General features: G+C 44.2%; 1 protein-coding gene across 2 annotated transcripts in view; it reads left to right on the top strand.

Moving 5' to 3' along the window:
* Nucleotides 1-24,077, top strand: part of LOC130198936 (dolichyl-diphosphooligosaccharide--protein glycosyltransferase subunit STT3B) — a 66,066-nt gene that overhangs the window by 12,355 nt on the left and 29,634 nt on the right. For both annotated transcript variants that reach the window (XR_008834031.1, XM_056426028.1), the window contains exon 2: nt 18,119-18,227. Coding sequence is in view for 1 of the 2 variants with exons in the window: in XM_056426028.1 (XP_056282003.1) it covers nt 18,119-18,227 (109 nt within the window). In the remaining variant the exon portion in view is untranslated. The remainder of the gene's footprint in view (nt 1-18,118; nt 18,228-24,077) is intronic.

Raw genomic sequence — 24,077 nt, 5'->3', positions numbered from 1 at the left:
GATGGCGCTTTACTTTTCATGCTCTCGTGTTTTCTTTTTGCAATAAGTGTTGCCTTCACCCTCGCCGATCCTTCTCATGCGACACTAAAATCGAAGATGCTGAAGTCGACGTCGGCTTGTGATGGTTACGTCTTCTCTCCTGGAGTTTTTCATCTCAACTTGTGACCTTCAAAGCACGTTTCCTTTTTTAAGCGGATACATTTTTAGTTTTTGAGATCAAGGAGGACATTACCTTCACTTAAGGAATGACATCCAGCTCTGATGATGGCACCTCCATTAAAAATGCTCTCAAAGCTTCAGCGCAATATATAAAGGAGATCATTAGGCACTTGATTTGATTTCACTCAGGAGAGATATGTGACCTCAGACTTAGACATATACCTTGCAGTATAGCTCCAGCAATTTGGCAATTACCACAGTCATTAGACATTCATTTAGCATGACTTCTTATCTTGACCTTGAAACATACTTTTTTTTCTTTCAATCCGACTGGCAAACCGTCAGAGGCATTCTTCCTCCTGTCGTTCTCGTTTTCTTATTCGCTAGTTTCCTCGGTTTCTTTCATGTGTTCTGTCTTCTCTTCCCACGAGCGCTTCTTTGTAACTTAGCAAGCAAAGTCTTGCTCTCAAACTGTGATCAAACGCCCACCTGGTCTTCACAGCCAGTAGCTGGCTACCCAGAGTTTAATTTCAAAGCTAGATGTACTTGTCGAGGTCCTGCATAGCCGTCACTCAAACGGTATTAAACCTCTGTACATTGGACAAAAGGTTTAGGCTGCAAATATTTTGAGGTTTTAGTGTATTTCCTTGAGTCTTTGATTATATCCCCATCCCATCCCATTCAGTGTGCCAGTGAGGTTGTTAAGGAATATAATTTGTGTCCTAATGCTCTCACTGTTGCCATCTGTTGCATCAATTTGTGTGACTTCCAGTGGGATTTGGCTGCCACAATTGATCTATTTCTCTCTTTATTATGGAATGTGAACTACATCGCTTTTACACAAAATGTAATGCATCAGAATAGGACTGATTTTAAAAACATTTGTCGTTTGAAATATCTATTGAGATGCAATGTGTTGTTTCTGTCCATTTTGATGGCTGCATAAATGGTGTCAAACTGCTTACAGCCAAATTTGCTCTCGAGTGGGCTTGACGAATAAAACCTTTACTTACTGCTCAGACATACCACAGTGGACAAATAGGGTTAGCAATACATTTGATAGAAAAGTTTCTCTGCAATTTTCAAACTTTTACTGTTTGGATCCTTTGGTTCTGTCCCTCAGGCTGCATGTTCGACACCTCTGCTTTATTAAGTATTTATCCCCTTTTTATTGAGCGCTCCCACAGTGAGTTGGTCAATCGATAAACCAGCAGACCATTATAGATCAGCTATATAGATTATTGTTCATTTTCAAGCAAAAATATCAAACTTTTCTCTGTCTCTGTGTGATTGTTGTTTTTCTTTGTATGATGCACCATGTGTGGGTGTTATATGACTTGGAGTAATGGTCAGTGCTAGGATATTTCGAGGGCCATATTTGGCTATTTTCAGTTATTCAGTTATTTTCAGACTGAACCGTTTTAGATTTCTCAATAAAATACCAGACTGTTGCTCGCAGCCATAGAATGTTTTGCCTTTTGATTATTTAGGTACTGAAGGCGAAATATATTAGACCAACAGAAAGCTTCAATAACATTTCCTCAGAAAGCAGTTCTCACCGCTCTTTTGAGCGGGTTTAACAGAATTTCTTCAAGCATGGCCCTTGACGTTTGATGTAACACAAATGGCTAAATTTGGCGCTGGTGCACAAGGGTGCATTACGGTGATGTCAGTCTTGGCCATTAGGTAGCAATTAGCCAGATGTTCTTCCAGCAAACAGATTTCTCGGAGGTGACGTTTAGGGATGGTTGGTTCAGCCCGATTAACAATCTATCCCGGCTGGGAAAAGTTGGGCTGCTCTTGTCCAGCTGAGGTGTTCATAAATTATTTTCATTCAGCCGAAGAGCAATTGAGCCGCCGGAGCTGTTGCTGAAGGCACAGCGTGTGACTCTGCCTCTTTATCGTGTGATTTCTAACAACGCTAGGGAATATTGCCAACAAATAAAGAAGACCTTTTTTCTTAGGACAAAGATGTCGATCACCTTGAGTTGATAGAGGGAGCTCTGAAATTGGGACACAGCCCGTCTCTTTAAGAGGTTCTGGCTGTACGGCTTGTGACATTAGTCTTGCTGTCTGCATCAGTCGGTTGCAGAAGGATGATTTCTCTCCCCACACTGCATTTCTGGGCTGCAGTTCAATCAGGAGTCAGGCTGAGAGAGTTATCAGTCTCTGTCTCTTTCTCCTTTTCCATCAGCCTCTCTTCATCTAACGTGTCCACGCACACACACACCCACACACACAGACTACCTGCAGTTGCTGCAGCAAGAGCTGGCGTAATGTCATCTGGCACTGGCAGCGAAGGTTGGCCCTATTCGAGAGACAAAAGCTGAATTTGGCTGCGAATTAACCCCAGTCCCATCTTTCAAGCTCCCTGTAATAAGGTCCTGGATGTGTCCACACCCCACACCCTCCGGCTGGGATTTTGAGATTTGCTACCCAGATAAGCGAGCGAGAGGAAGCCTTTGCTCTCGTCCTCCGCTCTGAATCTATCCAGCGTGGCGTTTCCATCCAGGATGAGCTCATTGTTTTCTTTTATGTATTCTCTTTGCCCGGAAGCCTCGTTTTCTACTAAGATGCTATCACTGCACAATTCACACAGATGCATTATCTGGGAGTGCTTGTGCTGCTTGATTTTTATCATCGCCGAAGTTTCAAAGACTGATCAGGCCAACTGTGTTTCAGGAGGCAATGAAGTGGGCGGCGTTGACACCTCGCTCATGTCGTCGCGGTGCCCACCGCTCGCTTGGCCTCGATGCGCGAGTAAGTTGGGTCAGCGTTGGCCATTTCTGGTTTCAGTTATAACCCCAAGACGGTACAACAACTGTAGCTGCTTGGAGGCAACCGTAACGTAATGTGGCACAATTATTCACAATTATTCACGGTTATTCAAGAGTCTTCGTTTTTTTATTTAGAAACAGAGCACTGCTTTCACATCCATGTTGTGACACATGACTGATGATCTTGGCATCAGAGTGAGACTGGTTCTTATTCACGGAGCATAGACTAGCCCCCCCCCTAACCCCCGGGACTGTTGGTTTTGGAAGCGCTTGATTTTCTATGCAGCAACGTTGTCTATGAGCGGGGAACACGCACCGCACTCGGTCATGTTCATCCAGTAGTGGGAGCCCAAAATTGACATTGCAGTTTAATATTGGAGTCACAGTGCAGGCCTACTGTATTACTACACTGAAGGGGCCGCGTCTGAAAAATGAACACGTATCCACATTACAGCAACTTGTCAAGGGGCTTAAACTCTGACTACCGTTACTCAATTTGGACCCTTTTATTTCCCCGGCTTCACCGTCACACACTCTGAACATAACTAATCCCCGTGCCGAGATGCATTTGGTACACCTCAGCCTGAGTGATGAGGAGCAGCTCCAGTATTCTCCGTTTTTGGCCACGAGCAATCCTTCATCCCTGGCACCGAGGCCCCAAAGCGGGGAGAGCTGCGCCGCGTCTGGGTTGACATTTCATTTGAGGAATAACAGAAGGCTCGTTGTCTTTCCTCGGCTGGAAATTACTGTGAGCACTTTTGGGCCCCCTTACACCACCACCACCACCACCAAACAAATCAATTTCCTCTGGTGCAGAGTCACGGTGATGACAGAGTAGCATTTTTATATGTTTTACAAAGTCTGGAAGCCCCCCTCCGCCCCCATGGTCATATCTCTATCTGACTGCTCATTAGATTGCGCGGGTCTTCCAGGGCTGCTACATCAAACGGGCGCTCTCTGGTTGGCATGCACTGAGCTCATGCTGCCTTCATCGTCTTCCACAAAGGAGACCTGATCTGACGATGGATCTTTTGTGACAGTCTTGTATTTCTTTATTTGCATCTGCACAGGTGTGTATGAGCGCTAGAGAATACATTTCCACACGCTCGTACACATCTTGGGGCTCGATCACACAGCACGCGACCCTCAAAAACACAGCGCTCGGAAAACCATTGTTTTGCTGTGGTGCGGCGCCTTTCAGGCGTTTTTTTGAAGCGGCTGCAGCTTTACAAGTCTCGTCTGGTGCGATCAAGCCCATAATGCTTAAAATGCATAACGGTGCTCACAACTGTTTTGCGGAAAGAAAAAGCTTTTAATTGCTGTTTGCACCGAGTCACTCACCGAATGATTGAAGATCTTTGGCGGTGTCTTCTGTAAACATGAGCAATGTGCTCTCACACCAGTTCAGCCTAAATCAAGTTTAAATGGAAGTTAATGTGGGCACATTTTTTTTCTGCATGCAGGATGTGTTCGTGCAGTCCGCTAGCGGAATGGTTTGGTCTCACCATATCTTCTCTTTCTCATAAAATGTATTTATGTACATAACATACACAGCGTATATGATTTGCATTCTATTAAAGAAAAAGGACTGACAAGTGATTGAAATACGAGGGTTTACCAGCTGCCCAGTGTGCCACAGATGACTACGCTAGTCTCTCCCCACCGATCTATTTCCCCCTTTGGCCAAGTGTGAAACCAACACATTGGGGCTGGAAAGCTAATATCTGAACGCTCAGTCTATTGCTGCTTTCTGTTTGTCTGACTGTCGGTCAATGTCGCGTGGATCAAGGAGGAGGTGCGGTTATTGCTTTATGGAAAAGATTTATTTATGATTGGCCCACAGACTGATGCAAATGACATGCTGACTGCTATTTGCACCGACCTATTGCGCCTCTGGGTCGTCCAATGTATGGATTAGATCTGCGTTGTAGAAAAAAAGGCTCTTTGATTTACTACGACTTGTGTAAATACACTAAGTACATAGATGTCAGAACGCACATGTTGATTTTAGAGCGAGACAACATCGAGCCCTGTGAAGTCTCAGAGGACCGACACTGCTTTCCAAAGTGGTTTACCCTGAACATTTCAATCTGGATTAACGAGCCGCTCGCTGCTGTGAACACCATCTTGTTAACCAGACCAGGCCGAGGTGGTGGGTGTCCCATGGCATGCATGTACATAGCCACAGTGTTCATTCATATACAAAGCCAAACCTACACTGGACTTTTGCTACCACTTGACAGCTTTACCGCTAATCTCTCCTCTGCCCTGAGTGCGTGACGACGCCCTCTCCGCCTCCAGCTGTCCTCAACTCTATACACCTGCCGGCCCTGTGTGTGCTCTCTGCGCATTGAAGAGGGTGGGAGATCTGGAAGTCCACACCTCCTGAAAGACCCCCCCCTGAGGAGGAATGAAGCATTGCGTTGTGACCACTGAAGGACGAGAGAGAAAACAAAGATCCTGAGCGAACACCGACTTTATCTCGCAGCCGCAGAATATGAAACGGCAGAGGCAGCCGTGTGCCGGGAAATAATGATGAAGGGACCACTGTGGTACAAAAGACGCTGTGTAATTACTCAGCCCTGGCAGTACATTTTGACCCCTCAGGATTTCTGAACCACCGGGGCAAGCCCATTCATGCAGATTTGGCAGCTTCGGGGGCTGCAATAACTTGTGTTGAGATGTAAGCACGCCGTATTAATGTGCGCCGAGTTTGCTAGAGAAACACGGCGTGAAGAACTCGGTATACGTTTTTGAGTGGAGCGTTATTGAGTGGCGTGCGCCGATTTAGCCAATGAGGCGTACGCGTCTTACCGGGGGTTTCTTCGCTGTCTCTTAGTGACTGTACAGCTCATATCAAAAACAACTGATTTCATCCAGGCGAATCAGTTGTAATGTAGACTGCGTAATTGTCCACAGCAGTGTTTTTAACATTCGCCTTTATGGTTTCATTTTTCACCATCGCGGTGTCTTTTTAATGAAGCCTTTTCACTCAGTGTCCCACTTTTACCGCAGCAGGTGGATGTTTGGACGAGGATAAAATGATTTTTAAGCGTTAGACGGCAGTCGGCAGCTGGCCTCAGTTTACCCTCACTGCAGGATTCTTCAGCCTGGAGCCTCACAGTGGGGGGGATTCAGTGTGCATCTCCAAAGTGCGCCGGTCTTCCGAAGCACTAAGCTCTGAGCTGTGTTCCTTCACGTCCACGGCAAAGGTTGTTTTGAACAGGCGACCACAATTGGTCATCAGGAGTTTACTTGTTTGTTAATTGCCTTCCTCATTACGCCATGTCAATAGTTGGATGAAAAACCTCAGAGCAAACCTGTGCCTTTCCCTTTTCTTCCTTCCAAATCAAACCTGAGTTCTCAATAGAGATCTCCACACCGATGATTAAGCCTGTAATTAGAGCCGCCGTTTGTCCTCGGTGTTTGAGATATCCAAATGATTAGCCGCCTGTTTTGACAGCAAAGCTTTTCGTGTGCCAGTAACGACTTCCCGTCTCCGGGGTCCACCGCTGCCTGCCGTTTCCGTCCAGTTCTCGCCGTGCCGACCTATTCTTTGGTCGACGGTACTGGTGGGTTGTGATCAAAGAGAAGCTTCTGCCCCTGTGGACTCCTTGGCTAAATGTGGAATTGCCACGCCTTTCATCCATTGCCTTTGATTAACATGCTGCAGGTCGAGATTCAGCGACTCTACGCTTTTGGGAAAGGTCCCTTTCATTCTTTTCCCCTCCCCCCCGCCGTACCATTTTCAAATGCACTCAAATCTTTAGTTGCTTTTGAATCCCCCTCGAAGACGTTTTAACACTGTTCTAAATCAGGCACGACGTGTGGCTTGGCTTATTGGCTCTGCAGCATTTGACAAGAGTTGAGGGAGGAGTGGCGTAGGGCTGTAACTAACTATTATTTTGATAATCGATTAATCGGTCAATTATTTTATCGATTAATCGGATAAAAAACTTTAATTTTCAACCCTTTATTCAAAACAGGGTCCGTACGGTCATGGAAAACCTGGAAAAGTCATGGCATTTTTAAATGGCTATTGGCAGGCCTAGAAAAGTAATTGAAAAAAATAAAATCCCAAAATATTTGGAAAATAATGAAAATTTGTTTTATTCACATTTTAATTTACACGGTATATATACGGTATGCTTTGGAATTCTCATTGTTAGTTTAAATACTACATCTTCTCACTTTGTCACGTATAGACAGAGTTTTCACAAAATGTTTAATCATGGAAATTTGGTTTAAAGTCATGGAAAGGTCCTGGAGACCCACTGGTCACCATGGTGATGAACCGTCACAAACAGACTGACAGCTTTACTCTCCTGAGCAGTGGTCCCTGAACAATATCAGAGACGTGTTCCGATTTATTATTTTTTTCACGTGGCCCACTGCCGTTGAGATTACAGTGAGACGCGGAAAAAGAGCGCCCGATCAGAGCGCTCACGCTGCTCCGCTCCGTTAAATGTCTGCACGCGCAGCGCACTCAGCGAGTCGTGGCTTATCTCCGTTGCCTTTCTCCGTGGAAAAATATGTTCCGCTATCCGCCACGGAATAAATAACCACGTTTTCTACGTTATACTCTTGTGGAAATGCCACACACGTTGTGACATGTAGCGCCCTGGTGTCTGGGTTCATAACGTCACCCGGAGGCGCACTCAGCTCCGTGAATGTCTCCGACGACGTGAATGACTTCCGCATCCAGCGCCACGCGAGCAGCAGCAGCCAATTAGATTCATCAACAGAGGAGCAGCTCAGCGCTGATTGGCTCTCACAACGCAGCGTTGCGTCTCTCCCTCCGCTCCGCTCTTGTTTATCCAGCGCCGCTCTGCGCTCAACTCAACTTTGTTTACACTCCGTGACTTATTGAGCGCCGTAATAATCGCGCGACACAACGAATCGATAATGAAATTAGTTGCCAACTATTTTAATAATCGATTTTTATCGATTTTATCGATTCGTTGTTGCAGCCCTAGAGTGGCGTATTTGCAGGACTGGTTTGGAAAATATGCTGAACGAGAGAAGATTAAAGTTCCCTTAAACTGATAATCTGTCTCCCGGTCTTTCATGCGCCGATGTTTATCCTTTCGTCACAAGGTGTCAACACGTATTAATGTTGGTTCAGCGCCAACTTTCACAAACATATTTATAGGTTATTGCCACTTTAAGAGTCATGGCTTGCCTGCATGCATTTCATGTCCAGGAAATAAAAGAAATCATCGTAATTTATTGTATTACCTGTGGCTCTTCAGGGTTTTGGTGTGTTTCAGTCGTGTACAGTTGACATATTTAATCGTGCCGCGTCTCTGCTAACGGTTATTTTCCTGCTTTAGAGCTCTGGACGCCTGTTGGAATTTAATTGTATAATTTTTTCAATCAATTAACACTGAAAACCGCCAGTTACCTCAATTTTTAAAAGGTTCATGTATATATGTATTCATGAAAAATTGCACGTGTGGAACATGCTCACTGAGCTGCTTCTGTTGGGTCCCTCTGTGATGAGCGGCCCCTCTTGGACTTCCCCATCTGTACTTATTTAGTTTTTTCTTGCCTGATTACAGGTTTAATGGCATTTACAGTGCATAACCCCTCTACAAAGACATTATACAGTGTGTGGGGGAGTCTATATTGCATTGATCCCATCATGTTAAAGCCACCCAGCGTGTCTACATTGCAGTTAGTGACACTTATCTCTCTGCATGTCCTTAATCTGCCGCGCTAAGAACCGTGCTTCTAATTTTCCATCTGGCGTCCATGCAGTATGCCGAGTCACAGAAAACATCTGTCGCAAGTCCGCTCATCAGTTGTCAACCCGATATATTAATCCGACAGGATTTGTCTTTTGTACGCGCATGGATGGTTATTACAGTTCTTGAAACTAGTATTTAGACCTCAAAGAGCCCGTGAAATCTTGAAAGGCCGCAAAAGAAATGCATCAGATCTATCATTTGGTAAACAGCGGACATTTTAGTTGTTTTGTGTGCTGTTCTTGTTTACATGCTAAAAGCTCTGTCTCTGTAGAGGTTATTATATATAATTACTTGTTGTAGAGGATATTTCATTAACTTTTTTTCAAATGGTAGAGACAACACCATCCCTCCCCTGAATCTTTCCTTTTACAGAAGGGAATACGAAGATGACCCACATACACGTTGAGTAAATTAGCAGGAGAAATCAATGCTGCAGGTGTGTTCATAGTCTATTCTTGACCATCCATTGGGGGGCTGGGGGGGGGGGGGCTCACGCAGCCAGTCAAACACGGTGCATGCCTCCGCTTTCAAATGGGTGGCAAGCGTTGCCAGATGCTTCATTAAATTTGACGTGTTCCCCCCGAAATGTGCGTTGCGTTTCGGTCCGGTCGGCACAAGTCGTTTTGGAACATTTCCATCAGCACCCCCCCCCCTCCCGGGACGGAAATTTTCTGATATCAGTCACAGGGCTCTCAAGTATTGAAGACAGGCAAGAGCTCCGAGAAGAGTTGTTGACGGGATGTCGACTAAATACTGGTGCAAGGGCGCCGCCTTTCCTAAGAATGTGTTCTGCACAGTGTTTGCTGTGGCGTGAAACCAGTACTTGTTGTGGGTTCACATTTCTCATCCATCTTCTGTAAGTACTAATCAATACTAACCTAGCTCCGGTTGGTTAATCGTGTGCCACATGGCCACCTGTGTGTGGCGTTATCGAACACACAAAGCACAGCGGTCTAATGGTTCTGTCATTGATGGATTCCCTGTGCAGTTTTTGTCAGTGCTGATAATCTCGACCCCTGCCTGTTCCGGCTGACCCCCGGGCTCAGTGTGTTCCCCTTGTAATGACGGCCTGTTTTAAGGGTGCTTTAAAAAAACAAACAAGGTGCTATGTTAGAAATTCCAATCATATCTATTGTCTCCACTTGGCTCTCAAGATGGTGACGACTGAGCTGGCGGCTCGCAGCTAATGGCGCTAACCTGTAGCATGAATGGGTTAAAAAATCAACACACACACACACTGACTGTGACTATATTCTCGTCATTATGTTTTGTCGACTGTCATTTCCATATAAGTGAGGGGATCAAAAAAGTGTGATGCTGCATTGCACATCATCATTGTCCCACCAGCTGTTTCTTTCTGACCTAAATTCCCACCCCCCCACTGCTTCATCAACGCGGCACTAAATGTAATCCATTCTGCTGTTTCCTCTGTGGCGTTCATACAGTTGTTATCCCGCGAAGGCTAGAACAATCTGTTTTTTCTTCTTCTTCAGGCTAAGGTGTTATTTCACAAATCCCACTGTGGTGTCATTCCTCTAGATCAGGGGTCAGGAACCTTTTTGACTGGGAGAGCCATAAAAGCCAAATATTTCTAAATATATTTCATTGAGAGCCATATAGTATTTTTAACGTATAATTTTAATGCGACTTCTGGTGCTGCATTATGCTACGGGGGGGGGGGTGCCGGTGACTTTTTCTTTGCTCCGCCCCAATGTGCGAGCGAGACGGAGAGCAGAGAAGCGTTAACGCGACACGTAGAGACAGAAATGAAGTGACATGCTGCTGGTTAGATATGATCAATAACAGACAGCTGTTTAGTTTAATAAAAGAACAAAGACGTGCTCTTTAAGAAAAGGGACCTTACATTACTTCTGTTGTAATCTGGCGCGATAGAGAGTCTTTTTTTTTTTTCCAACTCAAAATTGTCTGTGAGCTAAATGCCGTCACCGGAAGAGCCATAGGTTCCCGACCCCTGCTCTCGAGGCAGGAGAGATGTTCTGCTTGTGGGACCGTCTCAGCCTCATCAGACTCTGTTGACCGGCACATTCACCGCATCACAGAGAGCAGTTGGAATCACGCCGAGCAGCTGCTTTGCTTTTCGATCGCTAATCAGTTTGTAGTCGTTTAGTTCAAAATGGAGGAAGCTGTGGAGTGTGAAATTATTCTGTGTACCTTTTACATTTCTAAATAGACCTCCGCTGCCCTTCACTGGCAGCAGCATGCCCACCTAAGCAAGAGGAATAGATGCTCCGTTTTCTCCTCCTCCCAGGTGTTGCACTCATTCTTGTTAACGTTGTCATCTGCTGCTGAATAGCGCACTATAACAAAGTGCCGTTTCCAGTTAAGCTCTCTGCATTTGTTTTTAAATATAGGAATATGAATATTCGGTAGTTATATCCAGCCATGGTTGTAATTTAATTCATACATCATGAATAATCTTAATTTTTCTCCCCGTGGATTCTCTTAATTTATTCAGAACATTATCTTTTGTACAAGTGAACACAGTCATTTAATATAATTGACCAGAGTGCTAAACAAAGCAATGATCAAGCAAATTTAAAGCACATGTTTGACCCGTGTGGGTAATGTGTTATTCAGTGCCTCCTGTTGTGCTTATGGCTTGTCTAGTATGGCGAAGTAAATATCCTAATTCATGATTAATTGTTCTATTGGACCCAGAAGGCATTATATGTCTGCCATTGCGATGGGTATTGCCAAGCTGTTCTCACACAGGTGTGAGTAAAAGCCTGCATGTCTGTTAAAAGATAATTAGGACGTCAATAGAAATGACCCCGCTTGCTCTAAATCTGGTGTCATGAAAATGTGGAGCTTGTTGGCTAATTGTATTCAAATGACTCTGAGTATTTTACACAAGCAAAAATGCAGCGAATCATAGAAAAGAACTTAGATAAAGATGTCTTTTTCAGGCTGCGGCTTATTTCAGAATATAGTAACTTAAAAAAAAAATTTTTACAACCAAAACCGTTTTATGTGGTAATCTTTTTCTTTGGTGCTGGAGCTAATAAACAACGCTATTTCATGGCTGTTTTCTGTCTACCGAGTATGCCCAGTTAAAGCTCGAGCACAGTCATGTATATTGAAATTATTCCCCTCGTCAAGTCAATATTTATGCCATTATTTCTCGTTGCCTCGGGACGCAATGTCATTTTTCATTCATTAGTTCCAACGGGCAATCTTTTGGCTCTTTGCATATTGTCGTGACGATCTTGCGCCCCACCACGGCACAAAGACGGAAACCATCTGCTTGTGTTCACATTGACAGCTGGTTCATTCAGAACATGTTAGATTAAAGGGACACTTTTTGTATCCATCCAATGCTAAATTCCTGACGAGGTCAAATCGGCATCCACCACCAAGGCGTTTGGTTCTCGCCTTAAACGCCATCTCACTTCACTTTAAATGTTATTATTATTGATATACAGCCTGGCGGCACAGTACACTAGAGGAAAGATATTTAAATTAAATTGTATATACATACCTTGATGTTCGTGATATTATTTTTTCTAAGTTATCAGTACTTCACATTTATTAGTATTTTTACTATGTTTCTTTTCTTTGTTTTCTTTTTGTTTTCTTTTTCCTGTTCTGCGGTTTTGTTGTTGCTTGTACAACATTTTATGTTTTGATCCATATGTGTGTGTACTGTTTGTGTGCCTGTAGTAGTTGGGAGGGGCGGGGTTAAAGGGTTGGGGGCGGGGCCGTCCAACTCCTCATCTCAGAGGAGCCTACAGATCTCGTCTTTGGACGGTCCTCCATTCGTACATTTTTTTTTTTGTCGTCAATGCCTGTCACTATGTACACGTTATGAATGTACCTATGGAAATAAATTACTTACTTACTTACTTACTAAAGCACTGATCCACATGCACATTTAATCAATCCAGCCTTTGAATTGGAATTCCAGTGTCGATATGTTTTGGGGATTTTCTCGCAAGGTTCTCAACACGTCCTACAGAGCAGTGCTGGGTACCGCTCAGAGTTACAATGCCGGTCCCAATACCAGCACTCCTAAATTGATGCCGATACCAATATAGTACACGCGATACTCGTCACGTGTCCCCCGGCTATTTAATCATTGCATTGCACTTATTTCCCAATCCACTGTGCTACAGAAGCGTGACCACCACCCTGTTTTTTCCTCTCCATGTTAAATGTGTAAACTCGGTCAGCACTGTTGCTTCTAGCACCGTTTGCGCTCTTCGTGGTAGCTGCTGCGGCAGAGGGCCAATCACAGGTCTCGTTGATTCTAAATAGAAACTTTTGGTGATTGGCTGCGATTAAAACGACACAAATGGTAATATCTTTTCTAGATCTGGGCAAAAAAACATCCGTCTACAAGTATAGTGTGATATAAGTATTGATAATCCTTGGGACTGGATTATTTCAGTTGACACCTTTTTTAAATATATCAAGGACTGATAACCAGCCCCACCACAGTAGCTTCTCTTTTGGCCTTTATGGTCTTTGGACAATGGAAAACACGTTTCCAGTGCAATTATTGTAACCAAAATAATGATTTGAAAATACCTCCTTACAGCTGTGTTTGGAGCATGCAGGAGAGTGTTTTGGGGCGGAGGTTTTTCCAATAGCATTAGGATTGCATTGCTTTTCCTGGACCTCTTTATCTCAACAGATTAGCTCTGTGCTCTGGATTCAATTGGAAGAAGGCGCCCTGCAGTGTCAGCAAGTGTTCACACATTGAAATTAGAATATTTATTTATTGCCTGTTTGGGATTTTCTCTAATGGTTGACCTGGCAAATATTAGCTGTGTGTTGGGTATTAATATCTTAATGATGCTGTTCATCATTTTTGCTGCTCTGGTTTCTGAAAACAATGAGACGGTATCTTATTGATCCTACTGCAGAAGGTTCCAGTCTAATAATTCATCTTCTTAATAATTAAATTAATTCGATACAATATTTAATTTCAGATTTGTGACGTCTCTAATCATGTGTACAATATTGCCATTACACAGACACGGAATGCAATTACCGTTCTGGGGACGACACCCCAGGAACCAAAAGTCTATTTACACATGCACCATATCGCAGTCCAGTGGGGGGGGGGAGGCAATGATGCATCTGATTGTGTCGTCGATACTGAATGACGCATTACTGGCTCGTAAACAGCAACGGAGCCCACTTAGGCATGCTGATGATCACGGCCCTATCTCAACAGGAAACTGGTAATCAGTGAAACGGACCTTAATTAAAATGAATTACGGTGCATTTTACTCACCCCCTGATCTCAATTGCACAATATGCCACTCTTAATTTTTATTTTTGCGTTGAGAGATCTGACGGGTTGTTATCGGGGTCCTTTTCCCCTTCATTCTCCCAGCATTTTTTTGGTATGGTATTGGAGATGTGTTGCTCATTCGCTGGTTGGAGGTGCTGCAGTGGCCTCACTCGTCATCATGTGCTCTGTGGCCTGAGACCATATTGCCGGCTATGCATTAAATTGCTAATGTGCCCGGTAGAGCTACATTATCCGCCCCATCAAAGTGACGAGGGCAGGGATAAAGCATTCCACCCGGCTGTCCATGTGATCATTGGAAAATGGGTTTTGTGGATATGGATGAGCGGCGTGTGAAGTTGTCTTTTTTAGAATGCCATCTTTGAATTTGCTCAGTTTCCGCGTCGCTGATCTGACAGTTGCAGAACAATGAGGCGAACGCGGCCGCTCAGTTCCACCTGCATTCAAAGTCCCGCTGTGGTGGAGCTCTCTCTCACCCGGCTGCCTCTGCATCATTGTGACATTATGGTTCTGGGCACACCGCAATGTTTATGTAAATAGATTCACAGAAAGGAAGAACAAATGCATTGTCGTGAGCGTCATCTGACTTTAAAGGGCCGCACGGGTTGGCCGCTATTGTGCGCCATAAAACGAGGGAGACGTGATTGAATCTCCATTGAGGGAAAACTGAGTTTTTCTTGCCAACAAAAACCTGGAGCCGAAAGTGAAGTTGAAGCGTCTTCTGTTCTGGATTGTTTGCCATCGAGCTGCACTGTGCCCAGATTCAGGGCCCTGGTCTTCTTTTAATGTATCAATTAGGACATTTTTCAAAGTAAAAGTCCTAAATGTTTAAAGAAATCGGTAATTTCTTTAATGTTTGAGTTGCTTTATATATGTATTTCCTCATAGTCCTAGGCAATAATGCTACACAATAAATAGAATGCTTCAATCGACTCGGTGATCGGTATTATCGGTGATCGGCAGATACTGATTTCAGTGATCGGTGATCGGCACCAAAAACCTGATCGGTGCATCTCTAATCATAACATCATCAAACCCTAGATGGTATTGAAAAGAGAACGTGCTGCATAGTAATATTTATTTTTGATTCCGTTTCCTAAAAGAAACTGCTTTCTATGAATGCATTCAATCAATGGGTGGGGGGGGGGGTGTGAGAGTGTGCGAGTGTGCTCACCCGTGTGCGCGCATCACGGCAGAACTTCAATGTCGCCGCGCGCATCGCTCTGTCACGCGAGCCGAGAATTGTTGACGGGGGGTAGACGAAAATTACAGCGTGGCGGGTGGAGATTTCACCCTGTTATAATGGTAGGGGAACCACTGGAGTTGATAAGCGTGTCTTCTTGTCTGATCAATACACAACTGTGAGGTGCGTGAATGGACAGATCGGCCAGCTGCTGATCACTCACTCAATAGCTCGACTTGCTTGAATAGACGGTGCGCGCGCAGCGCGCAAACATTTTTTTTGGGGAGCACCGAAGACCCATTATGACCCAGGAAAAACCCTGTGTGCGCCCCTAAATTTTCTGCTTGCGCCCCTAAAATTTTAAGTTAGGGGCCACTGTGCTCCTAGTAAAAAAAGTTAGTCTGGAGCCCTGCTCCTGCTCCTCAATAGCTTTCAAGATCACTGTCACAGGCGCGATGCCGGCTTTACTTTTCTATTTATTTCTTTGGTTTCTCATGATTTCATCCCAGGGAGAATATTGCACATCCATTTTCAGATCAATTTGCTGCCTCTGACTCATACTCATATAATGAGTAACTGCTGTCATGGAGAATTAAAAAAAAAAACATTTTGAAGATTTAGACATTAAAACGGTTGCAAACCCATTCTCGTCGTCTCAAAAGGGACGAGTTGGACTTGTGTACAGTGGAGACGTTTGTCGTAAAAGTTTAATCTTTCAGCCTCGTGCTCGCGATGAATTAAAGAGACGAGCTCCAGCATTGAAATGACGAATGTCTGGCCAACACCTTCCGGAAAGCAAGATGGGAGATGCAGCACGAGGGAGGAGAGCTCCGGCTCCTTCAGGGTGCCCTGTGAACGAAGTAGAAAACCAGGCACCCTGTGATGATTAGTGAGCGGCACCTCATGCCGGCACTTTTGTACCCGCAAATTACTGTTCCATGTGTGTAGCAGCACACGCGCCGGCTCTGCTGCTGCCCCTGTCCTGCTGGCTTTCACACCAGGGCTACAGCTATCGATTAACTTAGTGATCCAGTAGTCTACCCATTCTATTTATGCATTAATTTTATTTTTCGTTTTTGGATAGTATCTTAATTTATAAAGTGTACATCAGCACAGGTGTAGTACTCAATATATACCATCCAGTCTTTCAAATTAAATAACATTGAACATTTTTGGGAGAGTGTGCATACAAACAGAGAAATACATCAGACAAGGGGGAGACTAGGGAGGGAGAGGGATAGAGGTCGGAGAGGTTTCCTAAACTAGAGCAGCGTTGCAGGGTCATTCATTCATTATCTCCACAGGATCTGTCCGTATTGGATTTGCATATTTCACCCACTTGTCCCAGAGTTGAATAAACATACTTCTCTGAAGGCGGAGGGAGAAGGTGATCCTTTCCATAGCATAGATGTCATTTACTCATGCATTAATTTAATAACAAAAATACATTTACTTCATTAAAGAGCCACAGTAAATATGCAAAAGACAAATAAAGACTAGAATAACTATCCGTTTAGGCATCACTTTAAGAAAAATCTAACTTAATATTACTTGGATTGCATAAAATGATGTAATCCTTCAAAACTAAACTCAATTAGTGCATTTAAGTCATATTACATTGTGAGTTTCAAGGCTCCTTTCTACCATTTTTTTTTTTTTTTTACACCACTGTCCTGAAACGTCCCTATTCCGTCAGCAACTCTCAATGTCATCCTTTAACCTTATTATTCTCTCCTAAAGTGGCACACACTAATAAATATATAAATAATACATTACTTTGTTTAGAAATTAATGTATTCAATATTTGCTTAGATTTTTGTCATTAGCGGTTTTAATTATGTATTATAATTTGCATAAAGTTAGTGTTGGGAAATGTAGATGCAAAAGTTTACGGATGTTAACGCCACATCACAAACAAACATGGCCGTGCGTTGTTTTGTAACCTCTTTGGCCCTTTCCTGTTAACCTTACCATCAGGGCTGCAACTAATGATTATTTTAATAATCGGTTGATTAATCAATCGCTTAATCAAATAAAATAAAAAACGACAACAAATCGATAATAAATGTAATAATCGATTCTTGCCAACTATTTTAATAATTTATTTTGAATGAATCGTTGTTGCAACCTTACTTACCGTGTTCGCAGGCTGGAGATATCGTTATAGTCTGAATCCAAGCGCCTCCCTCGTGTGTAAAAGAGCTGATTGGCCTTCCTGTCTGCCTCTCTTAGAGGCCGCTGGAACGGGTCATCGTCCTCCAGCTCTGCCTCGCTATAGGGTCTCTCTGTATGCATCACGTGTCGAACAGAAGAGATCTGGGCCTGTGAACATGCCGTAAAGCAGCCCGCATTCATGAGCTGTGCAACAATGAAAAAGCACCGAACGCTTCTTCGTTCCCGTTGGCAGCGATCTCCTCGACGGTGTCATCTCTTTCGTTCTGCTGCTTGACGGTGTTCCAACCCCACAGATTACCACCGCTACCCTGTGAATCACGGCCCGTTTGCGCTGATATTCCTTATATTTATTCTGTTTTTTTTCCACCTGTCATTCTCCAGACCCCTTTCACGCCTTCTCACATCAGCCCGTGGTTGCAGTTAGTTATGTGTGTTGAATAAGCAGGCTTTGTTTCCGACAAAAAATGCCACGATATACGCGTCCGCTCGCCCTTAATCTCAGTCTTTTTTTAACCGAAGGCTGACCCGAGAGACGTTGGCATTAGCACAAAGGCGTACGCAGTGAATGGAGGCTTTATCGGCCCTATTCTACCAAGGTGAGGTCTCGGCAGCTTCCCCATTCAGACGCCTGAAAAAAATCAGGAAATTAAATGGTAGTTTCTGTCCTCGAGTTAAGTTTTTTTTTTGGTGAATAGCTAAAATGTTTCGGCAAACTAACCTCTACAAATGGAAAATGATGTTTCTTTGTGAGTGTGATTGTACTCAGCCAGCCCTCTTTTCTTCTCTTCTGCTTCAGGTTTAATTACAGAGCGACACACCATCTCACCACAAATGGCTTCTATGAGTTCCTCAACTGGTTTGATGAGAGGGCCTGGTACCCCTTGGGCAGAATCGTTGGCGGCACGGTAAGAGATTTCCCTCAATCCGACACATTATTTCATTATTATTCGTCATTTTTCACTAATTCTAGATTTAAAACTACAGTTTTACTTGCGTTCTTGTGAAGTTGAGGAAAAAGTGTGATTGAAATGAGATGACAGTGTTTGATGGTCCGCTCAAAACAACCTGAAGACGAGATGTGCTCCAGCAGCTCATGGTCCCTCAGATTGGCCTGAAAATATGTCCAGAATTCCCAGTCATGTGGGCGTTATACTCGACTATGGAGGGAGCTACGCCTTAAGGCAAAGCTCAATTAACCAGTTGATCTTTCACCTGTGGTCATGAGCTCTGGGTAGTGACTTAAAGAAGGAGATCACGGATTTAAGCTGCCTCAAATACTTAATTGTTTTCTCCCACATCGGGTTTCTGGGCTCATTCTTTGGGAACAGGGCGAGGGCACACAAACATCTTGAGTCTGGGCCACAGAAGTGAGGTATATCGCCTAATTTAATGCATCATTTGGCTTATTAACACAGTAATCCAGTGTGTAGGATTAGTTAGTTGTGTAGTTTTGTCTCAGAGACGGAGCATCGCACAGAATGCTTTCATGTGTGCGTCAAGTTGTGGTACCAGCTGGTCTTTGCCTTGCAGGCTCTTGTCCAGTGTGTTGAGATGATGAGTAAGAAACTAGAAAGACCAGGTCTGCCAACCGTTCAGAGGCACTCGGTTCATTAGGACGTCTTTCACTTTCAAAATCTGTTACATTTCGTATCTCAGGGAATGTTAAAGCTGCTGCAGCGCGGAGACGGAGGGACGCTTGACATTATCTGTGGTGGAGCCCTCGTGCTTGAATAATGTTAACCGTTATAAACTCTGGTCATCACATCGACAAGCTGGACGGACTTGTCACAGGGCTTCTGAGTGGATGATGCAGTGCATTTTAAGCCTCACCTCCAGTCTCTCGCATCTTGGTCCACATAAGAGAGGTCATTCCTTTCCACTCCTGCCGGTCAGAGCTGGAGCCCCGTCGGTTGTAACTCCACTCAGCTTCAAGTCCCATTTACATCCTCTTGTCAGATTGCATCTGACAGCTTCAAACATGTCTTTCCCCGTTGTTGTGCCCTTGAGGCTCGTTGGATCAAGGCAGTTGGCCCGCGGGCCGTGCTTTGGACACCCTGCCATAGAACCACAACGCGTTTGTGTGCCAGTTGAGGCTCTTACATGTCCCACATGGCCTCGAAATGCTTTGATAGATGCCGACTGGGGAAGTCCGGGCTGCTTAGCTTAGCGTGCCGCCATTGTGAATTTGACCTACATAAGTGGCAAAAAAAGGATGGATGTAAGTTTTATTTTAGCCACGGCAGGAATGTGTGGGGGATTTGCGAAATCTGCAGGTTCCATCCCTTTTCTATGAAAGGATAATCAGAGCACCAAACTGTCAGCAGTCAGTGCATCAGTGAGCATGACGTTGTGCTAGAAATACAAAATAATCATGTTACGGTACTTTTGACGACCCAAAAAAGGAACAAACTCAAATTCTGACGTGTCGGTAATGGTAATTTACATGTCTAACGAATAAGATTTGTTAATATTCACGATACTGATATGTGGTCAGTATTTACAGCCTCAACAGTGGTAAATGCAAGAAGAATGGGAAGCAGATCTTCAGTGTGAGTGGGGCTGTGTCTGGGGTTAGGCAAGGCAGTGCAAGGATACCATGGAGTGCCATAAGCCTCCGCCAGGCAGCGTGGATTTAAGTCACAATCCAGAAGCCACGGTGAGCTGTTCACTTGACGGATTCCATCGGTGGCTGAGGCCTCCCGGCTTCCCAGCAGCAGCGATTGTTGTGGAACATTGACCCTTCTGTGACAAATGCAACGCGTTTATTTCCCATTTCGCACACGCCCTCCTTTCTGCATTTCTTTTCCCAACTCTTCTCGACCCTGTGAGCCGTGAGGCCCGTGTGGAAAAAAAACCAACCGTTGGCCAACCCTCCAAAACAAACCCTCCTACCTTCTTTCTTTTGACCGAGCTTCATGAACTCAGCAGGCTCCCCTCTGAGCTGTAATTGCTCTAGCTAATAATGCACCAGGACGACATAACCCAGGTGCTCGGGGCCAATTAGACGTAGAAGTGTCACCCAATGCGTTCCCATTATTCTAATTGGGCCACGAGGCTGGGCTAGAGCGTGGCCCTTGGCGCCTCGAGCGTGACTCGCGTTTCCCTTGCCGCTCTTTCTTTCTCGCCTTCTCCGCGCAGGCCGATCGTAGCGCCCTCTGCCCAGTTGAGACGGCGAGGCCTGTAAATGTTGCGCGCCGCTATTGGATGCCGTTATCGTTTACAGCACCCAGCAGATGGTGCAGGAGCTGAAGCCACGAGATATGCTGACGTTTGAATTTAGTATTTACTGCAGCAAGAAATTTGAATCCCATCCATCAACATCTATCGTCAAAGGCAATTATCATCCGCTAATTATAATTGACTATGATGGGCTCGCTGGTTCTTATGGATGTTGGTTCTGTTTCAGTACATGGATTTAGGGCTTGGACCCATGGAGAGGGGGGAGCTGGAGCTCGTGATTAAACTGGAAATAGGAAGGCTAATAGTTTTTAAGTTAATTTACGAGATCCCATGGCTGCACACCGCCTTGTCTTCTGAGTTCAAATAACCATTCACAGATCGCATCTTTCCTCCCAACACTTTTATTGACATATCATGAATGCATTAGTAAAAAACAACAACCTGCAGAGTAATTTACACTGTTAATTTAAAGAAGATTATAGCGAGGTGTGCTGATCTCGGCTCAAATTTAGTTGAACATTGCTTTAAATACTTTCCCGCACTCGGCAGACTAGCCACGAGCAAGACCGATCCGCCAAGAGAGGACACGCGCTTTATCAAAGCTCGGGTTTTTTTGGCCTGTCTTCGATTAAAGTGGTTTAATGGCCCGCTTTTAAAAACTTGTGTAATGCATTGTTTCCTCTCCAGGAGATCTGGCTCCAGATCTGTAGATCGTTTCTCTTTACGAATATTAACTCTGTTCCCCTCAACATCCATTTCCTGCCAGAAGGTCTTACATTTATTTCAGATTAAACTCGATGAACCGCTCAGTCAAGACTTAAAAATGGCTCAAACTGCTTTATTAGCATGAGGGGTAAAAAATAAGTAAATGGTTAAATGCCATACCTGCAATCAAACTATATGCAGTTACTCAGATGCTTTCAAATTAAAAACTTGTTTAAATTTATAGCAGATTTGAGGCAGAGCCAATAGGATTTCTGATGTCTCTTTTAGTTGGCAGCGTTAAACTGAACAGTTACCAAAAAAAGTTAGCTGAGAAATTTCAGCAGTTATTATTTGTAGAGCCAGAATATGTTTGCGCTGCAGTTACTGAGCAATTCTGGTAGTCATATTGTCCTTGCATCGTGTGTCATTATCACGTACAGCGTTTGGTGATTATTGCCTCCACACATCGTGTCCACCCTCAATTCAATGAGTAGAAAATAAGAGAGCAGCATCAATCTCGTTCTTCAAAAATTAACCCAGCGGGTCACTTGTTGCTTGGTCGTCAGTTCTCTCCCTTTCAAGTTTTGATTTTCAACTTTTAGAGAAATATTTCATTGAGCATTTGTTGAACAGAGTTAGTGTGAAGTTGTCTCTGCAGAAGATGAATGTTTCTTTGTGCTCAGCGCTGTTTTCTCGCTCCATGTTAACTAAAATCACCGTCGATCTAAAATCCACATTGGCATAGTTTCAGCACATTAAAGTAAATACTAACTAGAATGGGCACTCGGTAGAGCGCATACCTTCGCATATCACAAGATTTGGCATTGAATTATGAACATTTTGGCATTAGTTGCATGCCAATTGGATAAAAGTTGACCGTGCTATGGTAAAAAGAAGATTTTGACCTTTGCATGACTTTGACCCAATCGATCCCAAAATCTAATCAAATGGTAATAACCAATCATCCCACCAAATTTCATGCGATTCGGTTTAATACTTTTTGACTTATGCGAATAACACGCATACAAATAAATATATACACGGCGATCAAAACATAACTATGTATAGAGAAGAAAATAATTAACTGATACGCTTACTCTGACTGTGTAGTAGATGTGACACCACTGGTTTCAATTGATGCCAATAATGTTAAAACTATGACATGAAGTCCAAACAGGAAATTAATTGCACTCTTGTGCAAGCAAACACGTCACTGAAAACTCCAGACTCATGAAGCAAGACAAAACAAAGTTTAACAGGTGATTAGTGATTAAATTGATTTAATCCTTAGAATATTCAGCAATATACATCATTTTTAGACTTACTCAATGAAAACTTGTCAATAAACCATATTTACAGAACGGTTAAAAGTATTGTTATAGAAAAACTAGTGATCCAGCCGTAAGTTATTTTTACTAAGGCTTTTTGAACTGATTGATCGTACCGTCTAAGCACTGTAAGTTTAAGTTTTGGGTGTCGGGATATGTATTGTTGTTCTGCTTTCAATCAGAAGTAGATGTGACCAGACAGTTTCTCAGAGGGGCGCACTTCTGCTGACAACACACATTTGACTTGGAGGAAGTTTAGTGCCAGATGGTCAGATCACATTCTGCATTATAGGGTTGACAGGAACTTCAATAAGAGGCGGTTGGGTCATTCGGCCACACGAAATGCAAATATCTCCCAACAACATGTAAACTATGCAAAATGGAGCAAAGATCCAAGAACTGATGCACGGAAGACATCTCACAGCGCCACTGCAGAGGTTCAACCGCCTGGCTCAGGGAACAATCCAAGTCCGTTCCTGACTTTCACCTGCTGTTTCTTTTGAAGTCAGCGGCCGAGGTGTGTGACTGGTTGCCAGACTAATCTGGTGCCTTGTGCAAGGGGCACCTGTGACTAGTTGAGCAACAGAAAGCGACTCCCACGTTTACTGTGAAGGCTAATTTTCTAAATCCCACTCGTCTGCATGACGGAGCACGGATGGGGCTTCAGGGAAGAAGGGCCGTTAGTTTACGCCCACACGGCGTTCGGCGTCACACAAAGGAGCGTGCGGGAGCTCTTCTTGGCATCGAGCCTCTGCTTTTAAAAGGCGCACGTTTCATCTCTGATCGGTGCAGTGTGCTTCATAGCCCATAATGCAGCCTCAATCTTTTGCTTAGTTTTCTTTATGAATCAAACGGTTCTGCTCCCTCCTCGTTGTCATGATGCCTCTCTGTGGAAATCCCCGAAAACCACCTCTCCACTCTGTTTCATCCACCCAGTTTCTCCATTCATGCACTCCAGTTCACTCCCTCCCCCCTTATCGTCTCCCAGCCTCTTTATAGTCCATAATCTCTGCTCTCTGCCTTTCTCTAGCGTCTCGCCGTCTCTCTTTACCTCCACTCTGCCTCTTTGCCCACCCCTCCCCCACACACATCTTTTTTTATTCTAAATTAGACGGATAATCCTGACAGTCGTCATTAATTGTGTATGATAGCGTTAAATCTCTGAGCACTCGGGTGGGTCACACCGTTAGGAAGACGGACGAGCCGATATTAGTTAATGTGACACTTAAGTGCCGCTCTGCTTAGACCAGTCCAGCTGCCCTCTTCTATATTCCCCCTTTTTCCCCCCCCCCACTCCCACCCAGCCTCCACTCCCAGGAGAACGACTGTCAGAGGCTCTTTCTCCAAAGCTGCCGATAAGGAAGGCAGGCTCCTCTAATGTGACAGTCCATAGCAGCCGGCTGTCAAGCCAATAAGCCGCTCTTTGTTGCCAGAAGGACAGTGACTCGAGTGCTTTCTTTTTTGCGGGGGAGGACAGCTGTTATTAGTTCTAGTTGATGATATTTTAATAATGAAGAAACTATGTAATGTATTCTGGAATGC

The sequence above is a fragment of the Pseudoliparis swirei genome, chromosome 1, assembly GCF_029220125.1.
Source record: "Pseudoliparis swirei isolate HS2019 ecotype Mariana Trench chromosome 1, NWPU_hadal_v1, whole genome shotgun sequence".
NCBI lineage: Eukaryota > Metazoa > Chordata > Actinopteri > Perciformes > Liparidae > Pseudoliparis > Pseudoliparis swirei.
The sequence above is the reverse complement of the archived record's forward strand: the minus strand, read 5'-3'. Positions and strand labels throughout refer to the sequence as shown.